The sequence below is a fragment of the Stegodyphus dumicola genome, chromosome 9, assembly GCF_044657685.1.
Source record: "Stegodyphus dumicola isolate Sdum_Otavi_A_Nest chromosome 9, ASM4465768v1".
Classification (NCBI taxonomy): domain Eukaryota; kingdom Metazoa; phylum Arthropoda; class Arachnida; order Araneae; family Eresidae; genus Stegodyphus; species Stegodyphus dumicola.
This window is the reverse complement of record NC_140776.1, coordinates 58788771-58808959: the sequence shown is the minus strand read 5'-3', so window position 1 is coordinate 58808959 and position 20189 is coordinate 58788771. Positions and strand designations below refer to the sequence as shown.

The window sequence follows — 20189 nt, the reverse complement described above, 5'->3', positions numbered from 1 at the left end:
AAAATAAACATATTTCCTCATTTCGTTTTCTCTCCCAACCTCAGAAATGAGTTATCACCTCCCCCATACATACCATTTTGCAGGCTCTTCAGATTACTGGAGAAATCGACTGAGAGCCTTGCGAACACTACAGAAAGATTTTGTTCTGTAAATTTGTATTTTCACTTTTACATACATGGTACTATATAATGAATTTTCGTTGGATGTACCTAGAGCTGTGGTTTCCCAACTATTAGCTTCGCAGCAAAAATATACGCATGGAATTTCTCCGGCCGGCTGCATCAGAGACTACAGTATAAGACTGTTCATATCACTGAGAAAATAACATTACTTCTTTTACATAATTTTTTTTATACATGGCTAATTTACTGGGGTATGATGAACTGAAATATTTGTTTTGGTACTGAAAGAGCATAATTCAGTTGAAATGAATGCAGATTTTGTTTTCAAACGTAGTTTTTTATATCGTCATAAACATAAAAAGACACATGGACAGACGTAGTGTTTTTTTCAAACGCATTTTATTTATTTATTTTAATTTTCTTCAATTAAAATAACAAAGCTCATATAGCTATAGAGTTTGACCTTCTATGGTATCATAAACTAATATCAAATCTTAACAGACTTGGAGAGAATTATCACTTGGTCTGAAGTAACAGCAGAGTCTTGAAAAGGTTTAAAAAAGCTTTTTTACTAAAATAGAACTTTAACTTAACCACACGTCATGTGCTTAACAAACAACCACTACTTATGGCGATGAAACTTTAAATAACAGTCAAATTTAAATTAAAACTTAAACTAGCAGTAAAAGATTACACTGCTTAATTTAAAACTAAGTTACCGCAGAACTTTTCACCAGAGTAACAATTTAAATGTCAGTACCAATAACGCAAAACCGAATAATTCCAATCTTCCGAGAAATGGCGAAATCTAGTAACGTGGCCTCGAGAGGAAGAAACATGTTCCGTCTTAGAATACGAAATTCTCGACGTAAATACTTTCTAACTCATTTACATTTCTGGCGAGGAAAGAGAAAAAAGAAGTCTTAGAGAGGGTTGACTGAGATGTCTGTCTATTTCTTAGCAATAATTCAGTTGTTATCTTCTAATAGAGCATATTCCTACTGTTATTTTCTAGTGCTGCAATCAGATGTTAATATTTGTCGAAAATGCAGCAGCAAAGAATAGCTAGAACAGCTTAGCTTAGTGGAGAAATAAAAAGAAGTGTGGAAAAACAGCCCTCTATCATACTAAATAGTTAACACATGTTCCAGTTAAAGCCTAAAGCTTTTCAAACATGTGCTGCGCAAGTTAGCTTCGAACAGACTCTTGACTTTGCATCATTCATTTCGTTTCTAAAACGAAATAATAACATATCTACACGCATCTTCTTTCAAATTCTAATTTTTGACGAATTTAAAATAATTCTTTATCAGTGTGTTGTGATATATATATATCATAAAATCTATAAACGTTTCAAAAATTTCTCATTAAAGTATAGGAATCTTATATTAAACAAAAAAGAGAGCGAAGCAAATAAATATGTTGTGTGCTTAGTTCTGCCCCCAATTTTGATGAACAGCACTCCGAGGCGGACCCGACGGTTTCCCAACCGTCTTCCCCTACCAAAATCCTCTCCACAGAACGTTCGGCTCGCTACATATTTACAGTGGCCCCCCATGCCGCAGAGACACTATACATTTACAAACATGCATGCCTTCTCCGGGATTCGAACCCGGGCCCTTCGGTACAACAGTTAGAGTCACTAACCACTAACCCGGTTGGGCGGCGCAAATAAATATTCTGCCGCAAATCATTAGTAGCCCTTACGTCATGTAGTTTCGCTAAAATTATTCAAAAAGGCCTCCGTTGGCAAATTACAATTTCTTTCAAGCTTTCCATATTTGTTCAAATTTTTCACTTATAATGTATGTTATTGATTCCAACCTGTTTTTCTTTAAGTGCTTTAAAACCTTATCTCCTAACAATTTTTCCTTTTTATATCGCCTAATATAAGTACCATTACATCTGCTGCTTCCTTTTACATTATTTATATTTTTATTTCTTCTATTTAGGTGACGTATTTCCAGTAAAGCGGTATATAATATTTTTTGTTTCCTGAAGAAGAGAGCATCATTCCGAAATCCTTTCATATAAAAATCTGATGTAGACACCACATGATTTCATTGTATGGCCTATTAAATTATACACATTTTTTTGCTGCACTTCATTTAAACTTATATTCTCGTATTTCATTACAGATGTGTAAAATAAAAAATTAAAAAAAAAAAAAAAATTATAAAAATCCTAAAATACGGAATATAATTAAAAACAATCAAAAAATTAATTTTTGCAATTAAAATGAAAATTCTATCTAAAAACAAGCACATCGGCCAACGGGACAACAACAACAACAAAAAAAAAAAAAAAAAAAAAAAAAAAAAAAAAAAAGTCTCTGGCGCACCAAAAAGTTAGTTACCTTTTGGATTCACTAGGCAGAAAAAAATTCTGAAGTTGGGGCAATAGCAGGTGTGTAGCTAGAGGGGGCAAGGGAGCATCTGTGCCCGGGCGCAGTATCCAAGGGGCGCCAAACTGATGTTACGACATTTTAAAATTAAAATGTTTTCCATCCTTGGCAAGCAGTTGGGGGCGCGAAATTTTCAGTTGTTCCTGGGCGCTGAAAACCCTAGCTACGACTCTGGACAATAGGTGACTTAATTCACAACACTGCTAAGAGTTTCATATTCCCTCTCGTTAAATCATAAAATTCCCCCTCGTTAGGCTTAGTTCCACTTTTAAATTGTTGATAACTCTACAACTATTGCACTCAGATCAAGTAAAGGAGCATAAAAGAAAACATAATTCAATCACTTTTAAAGCAAAACATGAACCAATATATAAGAATTTACCATCAGATAAGAATAGAAAAGCAGAGCTTATCGAGCATGGTGAGGGTTCCGGCATATACACATTCGTTTAGTACAGCTCATTGCAGTAAAAACGAGAGGTGCACAACTAGATGGTACAGAAGTTCCATATACAAAATTCCAAAGCTCCATGGCTAATAGTTTTTGAATTATTCGAGATACATACATTTTACAATCCATTTTGGAAAAAATATCCTTTATTCTATTAGTACGTACAGACGTCACGAAAAAAAAAGGGGGGAGGGGTCCAAATCTATTTTGGAGCGATCAAAATGGATAGTTCCGTTGAAATATGATACCCGAAATTTTTCGCGATTTCAATATTTTTTTTACTTTGTATAAGGAAGTAAAAAGAAAGAGTTTTCTAAAAAAGTAATTTAAGACCGAAATTTGCTTAAATTTTAAAATTCATGTTAATGAGACTCTTTTTCAATATTACTTAAACTAATCTCGGTTTTTAAACCGAGGTTAATGTGAAAGCATAGTTACTATGCGATAATTAATAAATATTTGTATACTGGATATTCGGCTGGGATTATTAGACGGAAATTCATCTTGTTACTCAACAATATTAATAAGGCAAAGTTGACGCATTCGACATTTATTTGAAAACGACATTTATACGAAAGATTAACATTCTGTTGTTAATGTTTCATATTAGTTCAAATACAATAATATTTGAACTAATGAAATACAATAAAATGTAATAAAAACACTTAAAAATCAACACAGAAACTGTCGTCGTTGCCAGTTTCAAAAAGAAAATATACTCTTCATTGGCAGACGATTAGCCATTTTTTTTTTCTTCTCACATGAGCAAATCAGAACATGCAGGTTATTATTAAGCGTTGTACTATACATGTATATTAAGAATCATTTTCTTCTTATAGAAAATTTAAATCATCTGACATTTAATGCCTGCAGTGGAATTTTTAGCCATAAAAATATAAAAATTCAACTTTTTGATATTTGATTACGTTTTAAATTAACCTTTCCCTTGAAAATATTTTAAAGAGATTCAAACAGCAAAAATTGAATTAATTTTTTTAATCGCACAAAATAATTTTAAGCATTTTCTTTCCGCCAATTCGTTGCTCTACTTAAATACAGAACTGGAAGTAGATACGTTTTTTATTTTTTTCTTTATGTCACTTGAAGTGAGTGTGGCATTTAAGAAACCTTCAATGTCAAAAAAACACTTTATCAACAACTTGCCTTGTTCCATTCTCAATGAATACATTAACAAAGTATCTGTTTTATTCTTACTTCGCATTTTTCGTAAGAGAAATGACAGAATCAGTGCTAATTACTAATACGATTACTAGTAAATATTTGTCTTTCAAGTAAATGTTCGGCTCCACAATTTCAAAATGCATGTAAAATTACTCTATATCCATTCACTCTTTACTTATTTTCTTTATTTTTCTTGAAGACTTCAAACAGCGTTACTTGAAATAATATAGAAATAATATCACTTTTCAGACGCACATCATAGGCGTCCATGAGTTGGTTCCTAAATGTATTAAGATCGCTAAATGCTTACCGAATTTGAATTCAGGCGCCCAGATCTGCTGTATAGGTACTTCCGCAGTTTTCCTCACGTGTAAAGAAAATGCAAGTCAACAGCCCAGCTTACCATGGTAACGACAGCTGTGGCAGATGATCGACTTCTTGTTTTATTTCCGTTAAGCGTGCGCTTCAGCAAAAGCTTATGAATGAAAGTTGACCTGAACTACAGTCTCAAATGAAATAGAGAAAATAAGTACTGCTCGATGGTGATGACAGCCAAGTTCCAATGGTTTTTTTTTTTTTTTTTTTTTTTTTTTTTTTGGGGGGGGGGGGGTTTATCGACTGATTTTCGGGACAAATACTTAATTCAGTCATGAAAAATATATATATATGAACACTGCGCAAAAAAAGGGGGGCATTTTTTTTCGTACAGTGTTGCCATTCCTTGCTTTGAAATCGTTCAGTTTCTGAATCAAACATTCTTTAATGTCTGACAAAATATGGAATAGATAATAAAACAAATTCCAAATTTCAAATTAGGCTTTCTAGATGCCCATATTCGGTGGAGGATTATGTTATTTAAAATTTGATGGCTCTGTGTACCGTCGTTTTATCACAATGCGAGAAAAATACATACATTTATGCAGATTCTTCATTATTTCATTTCTTTAAATATAAAACAGGGCTGTAATAATTGGTGGCAATAGTTTGAAAAGTGAATCAACGCAGAAAGTAAATCGACGCAAAATGCCAAAACGAAATTAACAGCCCTTCTGGACTAACGTCCTTTGGGCTAAAAAATCTGAAAGCTTTCAGATTTTGCATTACGTCCAGAGGGACGATTTTTTAACCTTTTGTGTGTTACCTTTATTTATTAAATGTTCTTTGCACTTAAATCATAAAATTCAATTCAACAGCAATATCGCAAAACAATTTTAAAATGAGCATATCTTTAAAATTAGATAGAATTTCCGATACAGTCTCGCGCGCTGGAGACATTTTTTTTTCCCCCCCTTACAGTGTTGCTATCGCTCGCTTTGAAATCATTGAGTCTGTTAATAAAAAATTCGTTGAACTTTTACAAAATATGAAATCGATAATAAAACAAATTTCAAATTCCAAATTAGGGCTTCCAGATGCCCATATTCGCTGGAAGACTACGTTATTCAAAATTTGATAGCTCTAGGTACCGTTGTTGCTTTATCACAATGCCAGAAACATGCATACATTTATTCTATACTATTTAATTACAGATTCTTCACTATTTAATTTCTTTAAATATAACACACAGCGATAATATTTGGTGGGAAAAATTTGAAAAGTGAACCGACATTTAAAGTTTTCAACGCAAAATGCCAAAACGAAATTAATAGCTCTTCTGGACAAACGCCCTTTGGGCTAAAAATATTAAATTAATTAATGAAAATATTAATATTATTAAATATTATTAAGTACACTACCGTTTGAACAAAATTAAGATAAAAAAAAGAAAGAAATATCTTTAAAAACTTGTTAGTATTACAAAATTTTATCAAAATCATTGATTTTATATTTTAATGCAATTGATAGTGTATACAAAAAACATAATCAAAATTCTGCCACCCATCGACTACAGAACTTAAAAAAAAAAAAAAAAAAAAAAAAAAAAAAAGCATACAGATCGTGAAAAAGCAAATACACTTGCATTCAATACTATTGTGCTTTTAACTTCAGTAAATGAAAGCCAAGTAAGTTCCGTTTCAAAAAAAAAAAAAAAAAAAAAAAAAAAAAAAAAGAGTCTAGTGCAAGGAGGGAAAGAAAGAAACCCCGTCACTGGCCCCTCGTACAGAAATCGAAAAGAAAAATATCGCGCAAAATAAACAGGATGCTGCCGCAGGCGCTGATGTACCCAATCCAGAATGAATAAGCCACTTCGTTTCTCTAGTATTTTTAGTTACAAGACTCTGGTTCTTCGTTATCCGGGATGCAATGAACTGGGCACAGATATGGTACAGCGGATGGCACAAATCATCCTTTCGTCGAGAAAAAGTGTCAGAAAGAGGCCTGGGGGGAAGGATATTTCTCGACATTTTTATTGAGGAACTAATCACATCATTGCTGGTTAAGTTGGAATCCTGGATATAAAAAATTAAGATGTATAAGAATAGATAAATTCGATTTGGGAGGGAAAAAAAATCTCATCATTGAAACTGGTTTTATTATTAATGTTATTAATCAGAATATTAGGACACCAATCAAATTGTATTATTATTACATTTATATAACTGCATAACACCAATATCTGAAATAGATACAAATTCATTGAACCTCTGATCATCTCAGAAAGTAAGCAGCATTTCTTGAGTATGTAAATGATAAAGATATTGAGCTTCACCACTCTAACTGCCATCGCAGAAAAAAAAAAAAAAAAAAAAAAAAAAAAATCAGTCAAAGCCGTTAGGTGATCATTTTAGAAATGATCCACATAATGTTTACTCATTTAAACACGAATACGATAGTTAAAACCGCTAATTAGTTCACGTTTCGGGCATCCATTGAAGTGTTCTTGATTAAAACTGATCCTGTCTATCGCCATGGAAATCGAACATTTCTTGTGTATTCTTATTTCTTCTTATGTATTCCGTAATTTCGAAAGAAACTATATACGTAATATTTGAAAATGGTACTTATACGCGCAAGTACTCGCTAAACCAGTCTGATCAGCAGATTTGAAGCCGAAACTACACTAGTGTGCAAAAATTAAGGATGAGACGGTTTTTTTCAATATAACTTTGTACAAAAGCTTTCCAAATCAACACATTTAATACCGTAAGATCCCCAATACGTGAGGACATGAGTAATGTAAGCAACACTTACTAAAAGAGAAATCAGAGGGATAAAAAGAAGCTTTATTGAAAAAGTAGCATGGAGCGCAATGCGACTGAAGGCCGAAACATCCCTGTGATGGGTGTCCAGCAAGAAACATCCGGTCTTTAATAGGGCATATGATCTCCCCTGACTGCTAGGCAGGTTTCACAGCGTCTGTCCATGCTGAGAATGAGGGTGTCAATGAGTTGTTGAGGCATTGCTGCCCATTCGTCTTGCACCGCCAATCGAAGCTCCGGAATCGTTACTGGTGGTAAGGTACGAGCTGGCAAGAGTCTGCCTAGAAAATCCCATACATGCTCGATGGGATTGAGATCCGGAGATCGTGCTGGCCAATCCATACGTTCAATATCCTCACTCTCTAAGAGCTGTTCGGCAGTTACTGTGCGATGACATGGTGCATTGTCGTCCATGAAAAGGAACTGCGGACCCATAGCACCTCTAAAAAGCCGACATATGGAAGAAGAATCTCGTTACAATAACGGGTCCCGTTGACTGAACCTGCGTCGAAGATGTGAAGGTCTGTACGACTACCAAGCATGATGCCTCCCCAAACGAGAACACCGCCACCTCCATACCTGTCCCTTTCAATGATGTTCGAGGGATGATTGCGGCTTCCCCGCTCTCTCCAGATGAGTATGCGATGAGAATCGCTACTCAGACTGAATCTGCTCTCATCTGTAAAGAGTACTCGTACCCATTCATTGTCTCTCCAATTCCGGTGTTCCCGGCACCACAGAGAACGCCTTCTCCGATGGGCAGGCATTAGAGGTACACACCGTACAGGGCGTCGTGCAAACAGACCACCACCGTGCAGTCTTCTGGCCACGGTAAAACGCGAAATCGGTCGTCCAGTCGCCTGTGTCGTGTGTCTAGCGATTTCTCCCGCTATCTGCCGCCTGTTTCTTCTGGCCTGTAAGGCAATATACCGGTCATCTGCGGGTGTGGTTCCTCGTGGACGACCACTACTAAACCCCCGGATAGCTGTTCCTGTAGTTTGAAGTTGTCTCCAAAGTCGTGAAACGATGCTGTGAGCAATTCCGAACTCTGCAGCCACACTTGTCACACTGCGGCCTTCCTCCAACTTCCCAATGATTCGACCTCGGGTAAAAGCATCCAGATGTTGTCTAACAGATTGATTATTCGCCATTTCTCGCTGAGGCAGCAACTCGGTGTGATTTTAACTGCTATACGGCATGCAATCCCTTTGCCAGAAATACTGATCTTACACAGACAACATGCTTTATAATACTCAGACACTCCCCCATTACGTCTACCTGCATATCTGCGCATGTGCTACCGTACATCACCTTACTTAATCTCCTGATTGGTCTTTCTGTCCGCTCTGCATCTTCGTTCAGCTGATATGCTAATTTTTCGACTTCGTCCTTAATTTTTGCACACCAGTGTAAGTTCCCAAAACTTCAATGCAACTTCATTGACAACTTCAGCTCCACAAATTTCACCAACAAATGTAGTTAATGCCAAAGATACAGCAAATAGGTTAAATGTAACTTTACACTGTAACCTCGTAAATAATGAATGAAGAATTTCGGATAGCGAAATTTTCTTTGGAGGGATGAGTTAAATTTTTGGAAACTGAGACTTTATTTACTCGTACATCAAAGTTTCTTGTGACATACTATGTAGTAAACATGAGTTCCATTTTCAAAATGAAGAGTTTAAATAAATCCTTTGTATTTTGCCCAAGTATTCATTTACTGTTACTGTGCGATATGCATTTTTTGTTATTGTTCACTTACTGTTATTGTGTCTTCTAAAAGCAGTGCAGTACATACCAAGTCACTAGAGCATTCTGTGATGGTATCGATAACACAATGATGCTAAATTGTGTAAGGACAACAGCTCTGGAAGGATAGCTTTTTTAATAAAAATAGTACAGATAGACAGTTTGATGCAGAATCCACGAAATTCGGCAAAGTACTAATCACAGACTTAGTTATTTCGTTAACTACTTGGAAGATGTTGCGACGGCAATTCCAAATGAAACCATGACGTTTTCAATGACGCAGATGTTGCAATATTTAGAATTAAATAATTATATTAAGCGATATGAATTTATTACTGCAGACATGAAGAATTGCAAAACAGCGATTTTGCAGCCTGTTTAATATTCAGTGACGAAGTAACACAGAACAGTAAACCGTCACAATGTCCACATTATGTGCATGAAAAATTATCATGCTCTCAGTAAACAGGAATGACTTTCGCATACATAATATCTTTTGTGTGATTTGATGGACAAAGTTAATATGGGTCCCCTTTCCTCTTCAAGAACACTGTAAACGGGTGGTAGGTCCTACCTTGCATTTGAGGTTATTTCTTCAAACAAAGAAGGATTCAGAAATTTGCATATTCCAGTAATATGGGAATTATACCTTATAAAAGCATAGTAAAGTACCCGCTCATTGTACTTTAAGCATCAGTTCGCACGTCGTTGTGCTGGTCAATAGGAAGAAGAAAGTACTTTTCACATTATTATCAAGGTCTTCCAGACTTAGAATCAGTAATTTTCACTTGAAAGTACGCTAGAACTCATAAGGTCAATGCACTGCCAGCAATGTAACAGAAGCCGAAGAACTGTATTAGCCACTTTGATAATTATCAGTAAGGAAAGGTTACACCTCGTGTGGGCAGAATTGGAGTACCATTTGGACGTATGCCATTTGATAAAATGTGGTGTGGTGGTGGCGTATTTAATTATGGCAAAGCACAATAGGGCTATCTGCCTAAGGGAAGGGATGCCTTCATGGAGGACTTTCTAAGGGAAACTAGCTCGTATGCACGTTACACATGGAGAAAACCACGAAAATACCCATGCAGCCAGCCCGTTCGCGGGATTCGAACCTCGGAGCGAACTACCAGCGTTCAGCGACTTTACCGCTCGGCCGCTGGTGGGCCTTTCATTTGATAAAAGGAATGCAGGGGTGGTTGTATTAGGTATTTAATGGCCGCAAAAAGCTTACAATATTAGAACCGGTTTAACAAGTTCTCAGGAAAGCAATTTTCCCACTTAAACATTATTTTTGCCCGACCATACTTATTATTGAATAAACTTTCTCTGTCCATGTTTAAGGTGTTTCCCTTTTCATGAACGTTTTTAAACAATTTTATGAAAATGTAACACGTAGCAGTGGTATATACCTGTTCCATATTTCAATCTAATAGAGCAATTTCCTTGGCACTTCCACTTTATATGGAACAGCAATCATACATCGTTTTTTCTTTAATATCATTTCATCTGGAGTAAATGTATCTTGATATTTCTTTTACATCGATACAAGCTATTTTCAGCATTTTCTTTCTCATAAAACACATAAAACTGATAACATTCTCTACGTAAGTGAAATTTCTCTGAGATGATCGCCCACAGTTTAATGCCATTTTGGTCTTCATTTGAATCTTTAATACCGTTTGGGTCTTCTTGTGGTCATCTTCGAGAAAAGATGTTTAATACTGATATATGTATGTATATGCTTTCAGTAATACTGCAACTGCACGTTCAGAAATGGAAAGGAACGTCAACAGAAAGTAATTGCCGCAAAAATTTTCATCGTACACTCTTTTTATTGGTCTTTTACTTTTAAAAATGCCTTTATAGTACGAGAAATAAATTAGAGCTATCCAGACGGGAAAGTGGTCAGAGTCACTGCCGTACCGAAGGGCCCCGGATTCGAATCCTGGATAAGGCATGGGTGTAATTTATCCCTCCCTTCATAGAAGGCAACGGTGATCCACCTATTAGGCATCTCCATAATGAACAGACCACCGCTTTAGGCCTCAGTAGCGGCCAGTGTCTATAAACGGCGGGAGCCCGCTATTGGAAAACAAATAATAATAATAATAATAATAATAATAATAATAATAATCTGAAATGTAAAATCTGAAAGACTTCAGGGGAGCGTTTTTTAAACGTTTTGCGTGTTACCTTTATTTATTAAATACGATGTTCTTCGCACTTAAACCATAAAATGATGTTCAATAGCAATGTCGCAAAATAATTTTAAAATGAGCATACTTTTAGAATTTCGGATACACAGTTCCGCGCGCTGGACTTAAAAAGGTGTCTTTTTTTTCCACGTAGAGTGTTGCCATTGCTCGCTTTGAAATCCTTGAGTTTGTTAATCAAAAATTCGTTAAAGTTTTACAAAATATGAAATCGATAATAAAACAAATTCCAAATTTGGGCTTCCAGATGCCCATATTCGGAGGAGGATTACGTTATTCAACATTTGATGGCTGTAAGTGCCGTTGTTTTATCACAATGCGAAAAACATACACAAATTTATGCAGATTCTTCATTATTTCATTTCTTTAAATATCATACAGGGCGATAATAATTGGTGGCAACAATTTGAAAAGTGAAACAACGCTTATAGTGAATCAACGCAAAATGCCAAAACGAAATTAATAGTCCTTCTGAGCAAATTGCCCCTTTGGACTAAAAATAATTAATTAAACCATTTAATGTCGTTAATGAATCGAATTTTGTAACATTCAACAAAAGAATGACATTAAATTCTGTTGAGAGTACCGCTTCTGAAAGTAACTAGTACTTCTAAGGATAATATAAATACTAGATCCCTTTCACCTATTGCTTTCATCCAGAAGTAGTATCGATATTTCTTGAAGAGTGATATATAACCGGCTAGAATACTATTCATTCATCAGTTTTGTGAACGTGTTTAAGCTATATTTGCATCTTAATTATTAAAGCGTGATCTTTTGTTGGTGTTCGAGTTACGCTGATCGGCTACTGTAAATTTTAATACGAAATTCATTCAAGCAGCATATTCATAATATTTTTAAAACTTTGCTTCTGAGCCATCATTTTCACAGTCAAAAAAAAAAAAAAAAAAAAAAAAAAAAAAAAAAAAAAAAAAAAAAAAAGTCATTTCCACCCACTTTGACAAATTATAGATGTTATCATACTCATCATTTTTTATTATAAATTTACATATTTGTGACAAGTAAGAGTTTTACTTACAGCGAAGTATTTGACAGTAAATAGTATGACTCATATCAAGTCTTGTCCACTTTCTATAAATTCCAGATTCTGGAATATTCCACATTGCAAATGTTTAGTTTGTATTTATTTATATTAAAGACACAATAATAATTTAGAAAAATGCAAATGGACTTTCAGGTTAGAGGTTCAAACTAAATTCTTAGGAGGCTTTTTAGAGAACAACTTTACTTTCATTTCATTCCATATCAATGTCACAAGCATAGCTTACATATTCTTTCTAAATTTTGGTTTTACTTCACTACTGTAATTCAATTACTAGATTTTAGTTCTAGAAAATAAATAGCTGATCATTTCTGTCTTTAGAAAAAATAAAATGTTTCGTGTTTGTATTTAGAAGAAAACGTCCGCAAAAAGGATAAATATGAAATGCTATCATTCAAAAGATATATAACCTTTTCAAAAAGAAAGACTAATAATGTGTACTTACCGTCTTCCACCTGTTCCGGCAGCACCACGTGGTGATCCTGAAAGAATATAAAATATAATTAATTTAATTTTTTGGAATACACGGAGGAATTTTTAACATTAGAAATTAATGTTAACCATTAATGCTGAAACTGCAATGGAAATTCTTTTCTATATTTGAAACAGTGCTTGTTTTTCAAAGCGGTAAATGCATGGAATATATCTTAATTTAGGCAAACAAATCGAAAATTGGAAAATATATTCTTAACATTTAGTTTCCAGTACACAATCCTTGGAAGATTTCTCCGTAGGACTCATCTTTTGGAATACTGCTTAGGGTTTCACAAATGTCTTCCAAGCTATTAAAATAATTGTCCTTAACGTGAGACTTCGCTTTAAGGAAGATAAACATACAAATCGAAAATTGAAAGAAAGTCGTCTTAGCACTTAGTCTTCAGTATACAATGCTAGGAAGATTTCTCCGTAGGACTCATCTTTTGGAATATTGCTTAGGCTTTCTTAAATCTCTTTAAAGCTATTAAAATAATGATCTTAAACGTGAGACTTCTTTTTAGGGAAGATAAAATATTCTGAAAATGCCACATTTGGTGATTTGAAAATTGTCACTCCTTTTCCTTGCTAGAAACTACTTGATGAAAATGGAATTGTTTAACGGAATATTGCAGGGAAAGTAAGAGGGCAGTTACTCTATTGAACTTTTTCTGGCCTAACGCGTGCTGCCAAGAAAGTCCTTCATAAATTAGCCCTTCAAATGTCTGTCCATTACCATGAAAAAGATTATCACTCGAACAGGTTTCAATGTACTAGAATCAAACTTGCTCTTTAAGTGTATATGCGCCACCAAACATGATGCTGAAATCAACTACTTTTATGAAAACTTTCTTGACATAAGTAATTATACTCTTTTACAAAATCTACTTATATTCTTCTGCGAAAAATGACGGAAAACAAATAATACCTGGTCATTTATTATTTATTGGTCTTTACGTAGCAGAGAAACTTAAAATATCACTTAGTCCTAATTCATTTTTTTCACTTTCAGAACATTTTGTGAGAGGGAAACTTTGAAGTATCCTATTCGCCAAAATATAACATAGGTACTAATTACATGTAAGATGATACTATGCTTTAGAAGTTTTACAAGAAACAGGGAAAATTTTCTTATGAAATATATTAGCCGTAAAAAAATTCGTAACCAGCTCATATATGCGATACGTTCTGTAAGTAGATAATTAAGTAGTCTAATATCATATTTTGAGGTGCAGTTTCCTTTAAGATGAAAATTCAAGAATAAGTGATAAATTACTTAACATGCAGGAAACCATTTAATGGTGACCAACTGCCTAATATAACTATCTCTGATAATTATTAATATTTCTAAGAACATTAATGAATATTATTGGATGCGACTTCTCTAAGACGGCCACTTCATCAGAAGACCAAAATTTCCCGGGATCGTGAATGGTCATTTTAGAGCTTACTGTAAACATCGGCATTGATTATAGCCTCTCAAAGAGCCAGACACCTTTACAGGAAGTCAAAATTTCAGGGGATCATTGGAGGTTGTCTTAAGATGATCATTTTAGAGAAGGTTCAACATACTCTTAAATGTTAGACTGCTTATATAGTATGTGTAAGATTTTCAGAAAAATATTATTTAGAGAAAATCATCAATTTATATTCGGGCCAATACGATAGTTAGTTATCATAGACATTATGTTAACTTCAACTCAACGAAATGCAGGCAGTTCAGCCCTTTTGCGCCTAACGGGACACATACGCCCCAAGAAAATTTCAAAAAATGCTTTTGGGACAGAAACGCTTCTCTGTCTAATGGGAGATTTTCCCAACAGTCCTGCCAATATTTTTGAACGTATTTTCATTCACAGAACATAGATGGCATTACCGTACATAATGCAATTCCCGCGTTTTTGAAGTGTTGTAGTAGCTCATTCCATACTGTACGAACGTAAATAGTTTAATTTTGAAAAATACCGCCCATTTTCGATTAAATTTTAATTGATCCATAAATTTAAGGCCAGATAAGTTACTCACGAAGTGGATTACCTCTAATAAACTGGTAAGTGGCAAAGTTTTACTTCGTTTTTATTATCGGGACATATGTGTCCCTCTCGTCTTGAATAGTGGGAACACATTGTCCCAACAGTCCTCTTGATATTCTATTTTTCGATTACTTTTGAAATAGTTGCTTATTATTTGAATAAGTTTGAACTTTTGAAGTAGTTGCTTAGGCACAAACTAATTCAATCTAAAATGACTCGACGCCGGGAACTTACTAATTAAGAAATCAAAAAAAAATTTAGAAGAGTCAGATAACGAAGATATTGATTTGGATGATGAAATAGACGATCCCAATTTTCAAGATCCAGCACACAATTTGCAGTACTCATCCGATTCAGACGAGTGTGAAATCGATATCGATCATGATACCATTCCCCAAAATACAAAGAACAGCGATGCTTTGAGTGATACTGATACGGCATCACTTTCATCAGTTGATGAGATACCATCAGCTAATACTTCAGGCTGCAAACCAATCTTATGGTTTCATGCAGATTCAACTTTCCAACCTCGAATGACAATTCCAGCAGAGTCATCGCTTAGTTTGTTATTCAACTTAAATCGTTCAACTATCGAATCGGACGTGTTTCTCAAGATATTTCCAAAAAGTCTTATGATTTGGATTTCTCAATGCACAAACAAACGACTCGAAAAATTAGGACAAACAATTCACCCTACAGACTCCTCTGAAATTATACTTGTCATGTCTTACAATAAGGTGCCGAAATTCTCTCATTATTGGTCATCTAATCCTTCTTTGGGAAACGTAGCAACAAAAAATGCTATTTCAAGAAACAGATGTAAAACGTTGTTGTCGAAACTATATTTTGCTGAACCAGAAAAGCCAGAAAATGCAAGTAAAACATATTACATTGGCGAGGTTGTTTCGTGCCTGAAACAAAGAGTGCCGAAGCGAAAGCTCATATCAATCTATTGATGAATCAATGGCGAAATTCAAGGGACGTTCATTCCTCAAACAATATATGCCGATGAAACCTGTGAAAAGAGGGATAAAAATTTGACAGCGACAGGATATGCATATGACATGGACATTTATTCTGGAAAAGAAACGGGTGAAGTTCAAGACACACTCGGGGAGAGGGTAGTATCAAAGCTAACGGAGACAATCCCAGGAAAAGACGTGATGGTGGCTTGATTCAAAGGAAGTGACGATGCTAAGTAAATGCCACGAAGCTAAATACGCAAAAGTAAGTCGCACCATGAAAGATGGAAGCAAAGAAAAATTTGAGTGCCCTGTGGCAATCGAATTCTACAACAAAATCAGACCTTACTGACCAAATGGCAAATGTCTATGAATTAGATCGAACATCTTGCAAGTGGTGGAAAAAAGTAATTTTTCGCCTATTGATGAGCGCAGTCGTCAACTCATGGATTGCGTACTGCGAACTCAAAGATCTCAAAACCAAACTTCTTGATTTCAATTTACCTCTTGCAGAAGCCTTGATGGCGTCCGGAAAGCTCAACACACAGTATCAACGCCGTAGAGGAACTGGACGCCCATACAAAACATCACGAAACTTACTCAGTGTTGGTGACCATCTGCCAGTAACAACAAAAACACGACGGCGGTGCCGTAAATGTGCACAACAAAAGAAGGAATCTCGCACTAAAATAATGTGCACGATGTGTAATGTCCCATTGTGCATTGATTGTTTCAAACCATACCATTCATAATTAAATTTTTATGACTGGAAAATAATTGGTTTCCTTTACAAAATTACCCATTGGACACATATGTTCCAGTGGTCAGGACTGATGGGACTTATATCCCGGTCCTAAATCAGTGTTTAAAATTTTCCTAAAAATATAACATCTTAGTTTTAGCATTACAGTGTACCCTACTCACTCATAGTTTATGCTACCAAAATTGTCCTATTGTAAAAAAAAAAAAAAAAAAAAATTGCCACTCGTCGCGAAAGGGTTAGTTCTGACTATGTTGCGGAAAAATATACGAGGCATGTGGTTTCTCTTACCTTGTTTAGAGGAGTAATTCTAAAACTAACTGGTTAGCTAATGATAAGAGTTGAATTTTTATATTAGCTATCTAAAGAATTTTAAAATCATTTCAGAATTATATAGGTGAACCCAGCGATAAGTCGTTATACAGTTCACCACGTTCCTCCATGTTTAGCACAGTTCAAGTAGTGAGGAACATTATAAGGTTTTGTAGAAAAGAATTAGTATAATATTTTACACACTATCTAAATTTCTTGAGTTAAGACAACTACTGCAGTTCCGAATAATTTGGTGTTTTATAGATGTGATCGTCTTAGAAAGGCGTATTCAATACACATGTTTTTACATTCTCGGAAATACAAGGTACGTTACTCTTTCAAAGGTGGTCGTCACGAGAGGGTTCATAGTAAACTAAACTTGAAATGAAATTTTGAAACAAACAATGAAAACCTTGAGTATATAAAGAACCATCTCTAAAACGTTTATTCACGGTTCTGAATAATTCTTGTTTTCTATATAAGTGATCGTCTTAGGCTGAATTCAATAACGATGTTTATTTACGTTCTCAGGACTATTGGTTACTACGTATGAGGTAGGTGGTCACTACGAAAAGGTGCACTGCAAACTGTCCTAAATCGATATACTATCTATTTTACTATCGATATCCTAATCTATTTTTAATTATTAGGTTAACGATAGAATGAAATTTATAATTTTATAATTACATCTAGATGAGAGATAAAATTCAAATAATGAAAAATTACGAATAAGTCAAGATTATAAATAACCTAAAAAACATATTTATTTGATAAAAAGAAGAAACAAGAAGACAGAGACTGATTTTTTCATAACACACAGAATTAGTACGGAATGAGCACTATTTTATGAAACGAGCATTTAATATTTATTAGTTCTTTAATTTTACTATTCTTGAGGGATGATTTTTATGTCTACACAGACTGACATTTTTATTTATACAAAATATGTCTGAGGTGTATCAAACGGAAGGTCTAGGAGTAATAAGAAAGGAAAGAAAATAAAGTTGCATCTCAAATCTAAAAATACCGAGTAATAATACTAAGTCATGCTTTAACTCGCTCACAGCCTGAGAGCTGAATCAAAAAAACATTTCGGAATAAGCAGAAACAGAAGACGAAAGAAGAAAAAGACGATATTAGTTTAATTGCTGAGAAGCCGGAATGCAAGTAGGAAAGGGAGTTTCAAATATTAGATGTTTTGGTGAAATAGTGATTAATGCTATTCCTAGATATACACTGCGGGAAGGGGAAAAAAAAAAAAAAAAGACAATTTTCCTATAGTTTCCGTTCTACTGGGCCGATGGACAAAATTCAAATTGCGTTTTCCCATGTCTCGAAAACGCGACTTAGGATATATATTAGATTTATAAATAGCATTGTTCTAACATAGGTACTTTGACACAAAATCGGACTTTTTCTGAAATATTATACCAATTTTTTTCCATATTTCGATTCTATGACTCAAATTATGCCTAGATATTAAATTTTGTGCAAAATTTACGAAGAAATTCAAAAATTTATATTGGCGCAATTTTTTCAGTTTGCGCCAAGAATAACTTTTTAATAATAACTTAATAAGAAGAAATAGAGTAACACATAGCGCACTTTTCAATATATGGCAACCAATTATCCTTTTCTATATGCCGAAGCGGAAAAAGGGCACTTCGTTCCTACTTTTATACACTGTGCATGAGCTGAAAAAAGTCACATCGTTCTTAATTTCAAATAATTTTAGCAAAGTGTCTAAACTACATTTGATATTTTATCGCTTTCAACAAATATGTCAAATTTCAAAACGTGCCAATATTTAAATTCACGTATATCTTCGAAAATTTTGATTAAAAAACTGTAATTTTTTGCAGGTATGCTTAGAAATACGTCTACTTTAAAATGACGGTAAAAATTTTATAGATTATAATTCAAAATTTTTTCGAAAAATTTAAAAAAATTATTTAGAAATACAAATTTTAAAAATAAATCATAAAAAATGGGTGAATTTTATTTGGAATGAACCTAAATTTAGAAATGTGAAAGGGAGAATCAAATAAGTTTAAATAAAAAAAGAGAGATTCATAAATATATACCAAACTCAATTAACATTGAGGAGCTAAAATTTGGGGAGCTAATTTTTTAAAAACGACTCGTGCGATTTTTACAAAACTTGGTAGTTTGGCTTAATTTGAGTCGTAGAATAGAAATATGGAAAAAATTGATATGTTATTTCAGAAAAAGTCCGATTCTATGTCAAAATACTTATATTAGAACAATGCTATATATAAATCTAATACATATCGTAAGTCGCGCTTTCGAGACATGAAAAACGCAAGTTGAATTTCGTCAATCGGCCCAGTAGAACGGAAGATATAAAACTGCCCCCCCCTTTTTTTTCCCGTAGTGTACATTTAATACTATTCCTTAGAGGTATTTTATAGCATTTGGCAGCTTAAATAACAGAATTTCCTCAAATACCGGAATTCACCGAAAGACAAATTCGATCCTTTTTTAGCTTACCAAATGCATTTTATTCGTTGAAAAGTGAAAATCAAACCATACATTATATTTTATTTTTATAGAAGTTTTTCAAAACGTTTGCAAGATGAAATATGTCGCGAATATTTAGCCGTAATGGCATGGTTTCGTTTTAAGAAATGAATCAAATACGTTGTAATAATTTTAGTCACGTGACATCTTTAAAAAAGTGTACAGAATTCGTATATCGGGATTACATCAATAAAAAAACTGCTTTTCTCAGCTAAACCTTCGAAAAACAATTTCTTTGAGAGGATTTAAACTATACAACTCAAATTTGATACTTTTAGATACTAGAAACATCATTTACTAGAATTTTTAAAACCTTCATCAAATAATATTAACCACTAATGTTCGTTTTTCGAATGTAATTTTCTGAAAAGTATCTTTTGCGTTTAGTTAAACATGAATATGGTGCACTTTATTTTCCATATGCAAAAATACTGGTATCATTAATTTTTTTCGACTTTAAAAATTAATGCTTTTGTCATAGTTTTAGTTAAGAAAAGCAGTTTTTTTAACTCAGATAGTTTTCACATTATTTTCTGAGCCACTTTTTCACTTAACCGAAAAACTTTGTTTAAAATATTTTTCGTAGAATAAGACGTGGCTTACTAACTACAGCTTCCTTTGTGAGATTCATGAAGTCACGTATGTCATAATCGTGACTGGCCCGCATTTCAAGGTGCCCTAAAATCATTAATTTAAAAAAAATGTTAACACACCGTATGTCTTGAGATGAGTGGGTTTCCATAAGTTCAAGAGAACTGGATGCTCTATTTCAAAA

The 20189-nt window shown here is 34.1% G+C and overlaps 1 protein-coding gene across 4 annotated transcripts in view; it reads right to left on the bottom strand.

Moving 5' to 3' along the window:
* LOC118204184 (septin-9-like) overlaps positions 1 to 20189 on the bottom strand; it is a 188121-nt gene that overhangs the window by 124636 nt on the left and 43296 nt on the right. For all 4 annotated transcript variants that reach the window (XM_085823496.1, XM_085823497.1, XM_085823495.1 and 1 more), the window contains exon 2: positions 12778 to 12814. In XM_085823496.1, coding sequence (XP_085679622.1) covers positions 12778 to 12814 — 37 coding nt within the window. The remainder of the gene's footprint in view (positions 1 to 12777; positions 12815 to 20189) is intronic.